Source organism: Anolis sagrei, chromosome 8 (genome assembly GCF_037176765.1).
Source record: "Anolis sagrei isolate rAnoSag1 chromosome 8, rAnoSag1.mat, whole genome shotgun sequence".
NCBI classification, from domain to species: Eukaryota; Metazoa; Chordata; class Lepidosauria; order Squamata; family Dactyloidae; genus Anolis; species Anolis sagrei.
In genome coordinates, this window is record NC_090028.1 from 26,652,626 (window position 1) to 26,662,100 (window position 9,475).

Sequence of the window (9,475 nt, forward strand, 5' to 3'; positions counted from 1 at the left end):
GAAAAGGTGTGATTTGGGTAAATGCCAAAGAGAAGGGGAAAAAGAAGAAGAAAGGATTGCAGAATAAAGAAAGCGGGTGATTAGAAGCAGAGGGAGAAGAGGAGGAGGAAATGAGTAGACGCAGCTATTTCCCCAAAGGGGAGGAGGGAACGCTACCTGGAGTTTCCAGGTGTGTAACATCCCTGTTCTTGGCACACTATATAAATGGGGACAGGTGGAAGGGCGGCTTCAGATCACCTGGCCTTTGCAAAAGGGACTGCAAGCCAAAGACCGTCCCTGAGGCCCAGCCGGGAAAGAAGGCAAGAAAGAGAGAGCCAAGTAAAGAAAGGGCCAGAGGCTTTTTTCCAACTAGCATCCTCACCTGCCGAGCTGTTGCTACTCCTCTCTCATCTCACCTGTCGCTGCTGAGCCAAGATGGTAAGACATGGGCGGCCTCTGCCACCTCCAGGTGCCTCAGAGAAGTGCGAGGAGGGAGGGCCAGGTGAAACTCTGTCTTACCTGGGCAGGTTTGGCGAGGCTGAGTGTGCCGCTATGCGTCTCTGAAAGATAGGGCTTGGACTACGAGTTCTAATCCTGACAAGGTCTGTTCTCACTTGGCTGTGTCTTTCTGACTTATGGAGACCTCAAAGTGGAGGTGATTTGGGTTCTGAGAGCACATCTTTCCCTGAAAGACTAGGACTTGGAGCATCATTTGGCCCCAAGGAGACTTGGGCTCTAACCTGGCCAATGTGGAGATCTGTTCCAACTTTGTGGTGTGTTCCTGACTTCTGGAGATGCTTATGGAAAGCCCTTCTTTCTCTGTCTCTCTGAAAGACTATGGCTTGGAGCATCATTTGGCCCCCATATAGCCAACCTGGTGGTCTGTCCGTTGCAACTTTGTGGTGCTTCTGACTTGTGGTGATGCTAACTTGGGGTTTGCTGGGAGTCAGAGTGCATCTCTTTTGTCTCTCTGAAAGTTTAGGGTTTGGAGTTCTAACCTTGCCAACAGCATACTCATTAAAGTCTATTCCAACTTGGTTGTGAGTTTCTGACTTTTGGAGACGCTTATGGAACCAATCTAGAATTGTGTTCCAACTTTGTGATGTGTTTCTGACTTTTGGAGATGATTATGGAAAACATTTATTTCTCTGTCTTCCTGACAGAGAAAGGGGTTGTAGCACCATTTGGCCCCGAAGAGCCTTGAGCTCTAACTTGGCCAACCTGGAGGTCTGTTCCAACTTTGTTGTGGATTTCTGACTTTTGGAGACACTTATAGAAAGCACTTCTTTCTCTGTCGCCTTGAAAGACTAGGGCTTGCAGCATGGTTCGGCCCCAAAGAGTCAACCTGGAGGTCTGTTTGTTTCAACTTTGTTGTGTGTTTCTGACTTGTGGTGATGCCAACTTGGGGTTTGCTGAGAGTCAGAGAACATCTTTTTTGTCTCTCTGAAAGTTTACGGTTTGGATTTCTAAGCTTGCCAACAGCATATTCATGAAAATCTGTTCCAACTTGGTTGTGTGTTCCTAACTTTTGGAGACACTTATGGAAAGCATTTTTTCTATGTCCTTCTGAAAGACTAGGGCTTGCAGCATCATTTGACCATCAAAGAGCCTGTCTGTGGTCTGTCTGTTCTAACTTTGTGGTGTGTTTCTGACTTGTGGTGATGCTAACATGGAGTTTTCTTGGGGCGAGAGTGCACCTCTTTTGTCTCTCGAAAAGTTTAGGGTTTGGAGTTCTAGCCTTGCCAATAGCATAATCATGAAAGCCTATTCCAACTTGGTTGTGAGTTTCTGACTTTTGGAGATGCTTATGGAAAGCACTTCTTTCTCTGTTCCCCTGAAAGACTAGGGCATGGAGCATGGTTCGGCCTCAAAAAGCCAACCTGGAAGTTGGCATCACCATAAGTCAGAAACACACAACAAAGTTGAAACAAACAGACCTTTTTTCTCTCTCTAAAAGTTTAGGGTTTGGAGTTCTAACCTTGCCAATAGCATAATCATGAAAGCCTATTCCAACTTGGTTGTGAGTTTCTGTCTTTTGGAGATGCTTGTGGAAAGCACTTTTTTCTCTGTCCCTCTGAAAGACTAGGGCTTGGAGCATTGTTTGACCACCAAAGAGCCAACCTGGTGGTCTGTCTGTTCCAACTTTCAGACTTGTGGTGATGCCAACATGGGTTTTCTGGGTGTCAGAGTGCATTTTTTTGTCTCTCCAAAAGTTTAGGGTTTGGAGCTCTAACCTTACCAACACCATATTCATGAAAGTCTATTTCAACTTGGTTGTGAGTCTCTGACTTATACTGACCTTAATTCGAAGTTATTTGGGGCTGAAAGTGCATCTCTGTTTCTCCAAAAGATGAGATTTGGACCCCGAGTTCTTGCCTTGCAAGCAGAACGTGCCAATGGCATGTTCCCAAAGATCTGTTCTAACTTTGTTTCTGGGTGTTTATTCTGGGTCTGAGAGAGCACATCTTTTTCTGTAAGGTTTGGAGCATCATTTGGCCCCAAAGAGCCTTGGGCTCTAACTTGGCCAAAGTTTATTCCAACTTGGTTGTGTGTTTCCAACTTATGGTGATGCTAACATGGGTTTTTGTTTATGCTCCCCCCCCCCCCCCCCCATACTCATATAAAATATTTTATATCCTTTTGTTTTCATTCTGGCATTGCCTGTTACTCCCATTCATAGCATATCTAAATCTTCGTGTATTGGCACTTTAAGTATTTTCTCCATTGTTTCCTTGATCCTCTCCCAGAAGATGAGTTCTAGCCTTGCAAGCTGAATTTGCCAATGGCATCTTCCCAAAAGTTTGTTCTAACTGTGTTGAGAATTTCTTGCTTATGTTGATCCTATGGTGAGATTGAGAGAATCTACTCCAACTTTTTGTGTGCCTTCAAGTTGTTTCTGATTCAAGCGGACCTGAATATGGGTCATCTGGGGCTGAGAGTATGTGACTCACCCAAATCTACCCAATGGATTTCCATATGGATTCAGACCCAAGTTTCTGGAGTCCGCACTCCAAGCATCAAACCAGACTTTCTCTTTATTGATAAGGTTTGTTTGTTTTCCAACCAGTGCTTGGGATGAGGAATTTGTAATTTGTCATTGTGAATCTACATTGAGAATTCTACGTGCTGAAGAATGCGTTATTTCTTCCTTCGGTTGTTCTCATGTTTTTATGGCTGGTTGTTATGTAAGGGCAGATGACACCCATTTGCTAGCCGGGTGGATGTGATCATTCGTAATAGTCATTGGTGTTTATCTTTCAGCCAATCCTATACATACTTTCTTATTGCGCTCAATCAATCCCTAGTAACAGTGAATTAAGAAATGCAGTTTTATTACCATTGGTTATATTCCTTGATCAATTCCAGACACATTAGCCCCAATTGTCGAATGATGTGTCTACATGGGAGCAAATTCTACCAATTTACTGGGTTTACTCTAAACCCAGTAAACTTTATAAGTGGTCATAAAGTGGTGTTTGTTTATGAATCAAATGAAGTCATGCTTCAAAAAAGGGAGTTTTACAAGCAGCAGAAAAGCAAGTGCCTTTCCTTTATTCCAGTGAGAGTGGATTCACTGGCAAAACTAAGCTCTCCAAGGGGCAGCTTGATTCCAGTTCCCATATCCCTGAATGCTGGGAGATATAGTCCAAGGACACATCTTGGTGGGCAAAAGTTTTACTGCTGGAGATTCCTTTTATCATTGGAGTGGAATTAAGATTTTGAGAACACAGGATTTTGGCCATCTGTCAGGAGGGCTTTGATTATGTCTATGGCAGAAATGGGATTGGACTGAATGACCTTGGGTGCCTTTTCCATCTCTAGGGCTTGGAGTCCAGTGGAATCTTCTTCTCTGGAGGTTTTTAAGCAGAGGCTGGCCATCCATTGGGAGGGCTTTGATTATGCTTTTCTGCCTGGCAGAAAGGGTTGGGTTGAATGCCTTTGAAGCCCGTTCCAACTCTAGGACTCTCTATTCTTCTTCTTTTTATTGTTGTTGTTGTTGTTGTTGTTGTTGTTGTTATATCTATATCCTTTTCTGGAGTTTTAAAAGCAGGAGCTAGATGGCCATCTGTTGAGAATGCTTTGATTGTGCTTTTCTGCCTGGCAGAAAGGGGGTGAATTGGATGCCCTTAGAATCCTAGAGTTGAAAGGGACTTCAACTATCTATCTACCTATCTATTATTATTATTACATTATTATATTATATCTACCTACCTACCTATCTCCTTCTCTAGAGTTTTTAAAGGAGGGGCTGGATGGCCATTTATTTATCTATTTATTTATTAATCGAATTTATATACCACCACTCCCCGAAGGCTCGAAGCAGTTTGTTGGGAGTGCTTTCATTATGCTTTTCTGTCTAGCAGAAAGGGGCTGGATTTGCTGCCCTTGAAGTCCTGTCCAATTCTTGGATTCTATGAATCTATCTTTTATTTACTATTATATTTATTATATTATTATAATAATATAGTAATACTATATCTATCTTTCTATTTATTATTATTATTCTATTATTATTCTATCCATCTATCACTTCTATCATCCAGGGCCTGGATGGCCATCTGTCAGGAGGGCTTGTGTTTTCCTGCCTGATAGAAGTAGGTTGGATTGGATGCAACCAAGGAGACAGAAAGAGAGAGAGAGAGATCTTCTTCTCTGGAGTTTTTAAGCAGGGCCTGGATGGCCATCTGTTGGGAGGGCTTGAATTGTGTCTTTCTGCCTGGTACAAGTAGGTTGGATTGGATGCAACCAAGGAGGGAGGAAGGGAGGGAGGGAGATAGATATTGCCTTCTCTAGAGTTTTTAAAGCAGGGGATGGACGGCCATCTGTTGGGAGGGCTTTGATTGTGCCTTCCCGCCTGGTAGAAGAGGGTTGCATTGAATGGCCCTTGGGGGTTTCCTCCAACTCTGTGTGTCTATGAATGCCTCAAATGGGCAAATGCCACTGATGGTCCTTAATGTCCCTTCTCTTTTCCTTCTTGCGCAGCGGTCCTTGTTGCTTCTCCTCATCCTTCTGGGCTGGACCGAAGCCCGGAGGTTGTCCAGCGGTCAGCATCGCCATCATAGCCACTGTATCCGGGCTGATGAACTGGAGGACGGAGAGGTGCCCAAGGTCTTCCGGAGCCGGACCGCCCGGTGGGCGGACCACCCATCCGTCCAGCTGGTGCCCGTCCTGGAGAATGAGCAGAGTGGTCGCCGGCGGCACCGGCGGCACCACCATAAGCCTGGATGCCCAAACCTCAGGCTGGTGAACACTCTCACCGCCGACATCAGTGAGCGATCCATCTCGCCCTGGAGATACATGTAAGTACCATTATTTACCATAAAGATCTGGGCCAATGCTATCACTTGGTGCATAGACCAGGCCTGGGCTAACTTTGGCCCTCCAGTAGTTTTGGACTGCAACTCCCACAATTCCTAACAGCTGGTAGGCTGTTGGAATTGTGAGAGTTGCAGTACAAAATACCTCGAGGGCCGAAGTTGGCCCAGGCCTGTCCTAAATCCTAACAGAACAGAGAATAAATGCTGTCAGATACAGATAACAGAATGTCAAATCGGAAAGGAACAATAGAAAATGTATGCATGTTGACTATGAATGTATATCATCCTATCAGATCATAATAGATGCAGATTTATATAGCCCAAACAGCAATGTATATAGCCCAATAGACCGTGAATGTATATGATCTCGTCGGATCATAAGAGACACCAATAATAGGCTATGAATGTATATAGTCAAGTCAGATGAGAAGTGGAGAATTATTGCAGTTTGATGTTGTTGCTGTTGTTTATATCCCGCCTTTTTCTCTCCATACGGAGACTCAAAGCAGCTCACAACTAGATATCACATTAACTGCCATGGCTCAATTCTGTGGAAGCTTGGGATGTTTAGTTTTGCAAGGTCTTTACCCTTGTCTGCCCAACTACAACTCCCAAGATTCCGTAGCATTGAGCTATAACAGTTAAAGTGGTGTCAAACAGTATTCATAACACAGTAATGACACAGGGTTGTTGTTTTTTCGGGCTATATGGCCATGGTCTAGAGGCATTCTCTCCTGACGTTTCACCTGCATCTATGGCAAGCATCCTCAGAGGTAGTGAGACTTCCCTACCTCTGAGGATGCTTGCCATAGATGCAGGCAACAATCACTGGGTTGTTGTAGGTTTTTTCGGGCTATATGGCCATGGTCTAGAGGCATTCTCTCCTGACGTTTCGCCTGCATCTATGGCAAGCATCCTCAGTGGTAGTGAGACTTCACTACCTCTGAGGATGCTTGCCATAGATGCAGGCAAAACGTCAGGAGAGAATGCCTCTAGACCATGGCCATATAGCCCGAAAACACCTACAACAACCCAGTGATTCCGGCCATGAAAGCCTTCGACAGTATAGACGCACTTTCTGAAGGCTGTAGCACTTAAACCAAGCTGTGTTGGATTACAACTCCGATAAGCATAGCCTGGGATGATGGGAGTTGTGGTTTGCCACATGTGGCAATGGAATCGGTCAAACCACCTGAACATCTTTGAGAACTGAAGCTTGAATATTTCAATTCAAGTTGAGGCTAAAATCCAGATGAACGTGGCCAGGTGACACTTCCCCAAATTTTTTAGGAAAGAAGAGGTAGAAAGGTGAAGGTGTGATTCCCAAAAACGTTAGTCCTCCAATTGCTTTGGCATTCACCTCCCAGAATCCCAGGCTGTTGGGGCTTTATAGAAGCTGGAATCCAAAACACCTGGAAGATGAAAGTTTGGGAATCAATGCACACCTTTCCAAGGTGGAGTCTGCAACTGAACTTGCCCTTTCCCTACAGCATCAAGGAGGACGCCGACCGCATTCCGCGCCATCTCGCCTTTGCTGAGTGCCTTTGCAACGGCTGCATCGATGTCAAGACCGGGCTGGAGACCAAAGACCTCACTTCGGTGACGGTGGAGCAGAGCATGATGGTGCTGAAGCGCAAGCCCTGCCGGCACCCTGAGGACGACGCAGAAGGTTTTGTGTTCGAGACAACCACCATCAAAGTCCCAGTGGCCTGTGCTTGTGCCCTTGTCCGCAGCTGAGCCCAGTTCAGGTCTACGCCTCCCACGCTCCCATGGAGTCGGTGGCAGACCCAACCAGGACCCAACCAAGACTTGACATGTTAGTCTTGACCGTTGTGTTTGTTTTAAAGCACTTGCTTGTTTCCCTGTTCCCCCATCCTCATGTATCCTTGCTCTTTATCACTAGGAGGTTCTGCGTTTTCTCTCCTAACTGGATGGGAGTTGGAATGAGAGCCCCATCAAACCCCCAAAAGCAACCACAAAAATGCCAATTGTTTTGGCAAATTGGTTGTCATTTTAAGAGCAGTTCTCAGAAATTGGAAGTCCTCAAAGCAGGGCTTGGATGCCTCCAATAACTATTAAAAATACTGGGTGGGTTTCACCATCACGGTTACGAATGCACAACCCAAAGTTACATATCCGTAACCAATTTGTATCCATGATTCAAGGGATACACGTGGATCATAAAAGTTATGAATGGGCAACCTCTAGTCCAGAAAATGAAAGATCTCAAACGTCTAAAAGCTTTTGTTTTCTAGAGTTTGTCTAACATGACACAATCTGTTTTTGCTGGATAGCAGCTGCTGCGAGTGACAAAGATCTGTTCTTCTGTTGATTGGGATGCAATGAACATTTTCACTTCCCTTCCATTAATGACAGCCAGTGCCGTAGAGATACTGGTTCTGATTGTTGGACCAGATATTATGGAGTTGGACATTAGTCTGATGCTTCTCAATCACTAGGACAACAAAGTCCTGATGCTTGCAGCAGCTGCTACTCGTCAATTAGAATCACTATTGGTCGTGCCAATAGAGCCCAGTTGGTTGAATATAACTGACTTGTATCCTTAATTGAGTGGCTAATCTACAATCTCATACGACCCCCAGTGGTACAGTGCGTTAAAGAACTGAGCTGCTGAACTTGCTGACTGAAAGGTTGCAGGTTAGAATCTGGAGAGCGGCATGATCTCAAAAGTCTGGACATTTGGTTTTCTGGACTAGAGTTTGCTAATTTGCTGGGCAGCAGCTGCTGTGAGTGACATAGATCTCTTCTCCTGTCCATTCCTCTTCCATGAGCGATTCCCAATAACACAGGGATCCTTCTTCTATCATGGATAGTATTGAGCTAGAAACATTATTCTGGTTCATTTAAATCAATAGGAGAACAGAGCTCTGTCGTTTGCAGCTGTTGCTGCTCAATGAAGAGAGATTGCAGAGGTCTAGCCATACATAAATCAGTAACGACAATCTCAGCTCTGAGGTACTCCCTCAGAGCTTTTTAATAGCATCCATGGATCAGAACAGTCCTGGATGGGCAAATTTTAGTACAAGAAACAAAAATATCTCAAAAGTCTATAGACATTTTAGTTTACTAGAGTGTGCTTACATATGATGCAATCTTGTCTTATTGGATGGCAGCTGCTGCAAGAGGCAGAGATCTGTTCTCCTATCGATCAGGATAAAGCAGATTGACATTGACATTATAATCGCCAATGAGACAGACATCCTTCTTCTAATTGTTGGAGGTCGTGGAAAAAAATGGGGTAGAAACATCATTCTGATGCATCTCAATCCATAGGTGAACAGAGCTCCATCGCTTGCATCAGCTGCTGCCTGATAAGATTGCCAAGGGATACCACTTGATTACTTAATTAAGTATACAAGTATACCACTTGTATACTTAATTAACTAATCTGCAATTCCAGCAATAGTTTAATTTGGAGGTTCTCCAATTCATCATTTCAGTAGCTGTTTTTTATGGCATATAGTCATAAAAGATCTCAAAAGGAGGCAGAACAATGCAGACCTTTCCGGATTCAGATATAGAGCAAGTCAAATTATACTGATTTCCTCCCTCCCTTTATTTAAAGACACTTTTATTATTTGCGTATTTATTTATTTATTACAGTATTTATGTATTGCCTTCCTGCCAACCAACAAAAGCATAGCAGAAGGTATTTTTGAAAAAGCATCCACGAGTGTCCTTCCCTTTTCTTGCTTTCAACACATTAATTTATTATTATTTGTATATTTATATTAATTTATATTTTAAGTTTTAAATGATACATAAGAATTTACAGTGTATTAAATATGACTAATATATGTGAGATTTCTCTGTGCATTAAATTATAATAATTATTAAATGTTATTGTATATATTAGATTTCCCAGTGCGTTAAATTATTGATGGAGCCCCAATTTTTTTCTGCTTAAATTATTACGTTATTTATGAAAAGCTAACACAATTATTTATTTATTGTGTATTATATAATGCAATGTATGATGGGAGGGAAGGCGGGTCAGCATGGCACGCTTTCCCCTTCCTCTGTTGACTTCTTTGATAAATAAACATTTTTATTTCTCAATGCAAAGTAATTGTGTGTGAAAGTGTTCAGTAAAATACACAAAAAAGTGATAGGAAGGATCTGGGGAGAAAAACTGACCCCTGGAACTCATACCATTG

The 9,475-nt window shown here is 43.4% G+C and overlaps 1 protein-coding gene across 1 annotated transcript; it reads left to right on the top strand.

Moving 5' to 3' along the window:
- Positions 1-249: 249 nt before the first annotated feature.
- Positions 250-8,488, top strand: IL17C (interleukin 17C). Its single transcript, XM_060788135.2, has 3 exons — positions 250-417; positions 4,963-5,279; positions 6,788-8,488. Exons 1-3 carry the CDS (start codon positions 415-417, stop codon positions 7,032-7,034), a joined length of 567 nt encoding a protein of 188 aa, XP_060644118.2. The 5' UTR covers positions 250-414; the 3' UTR covers positions 7,035-8,488.
- The last annotated feature ends 987 nt before the right edge of the window (positions 8,489-9,475 follow it).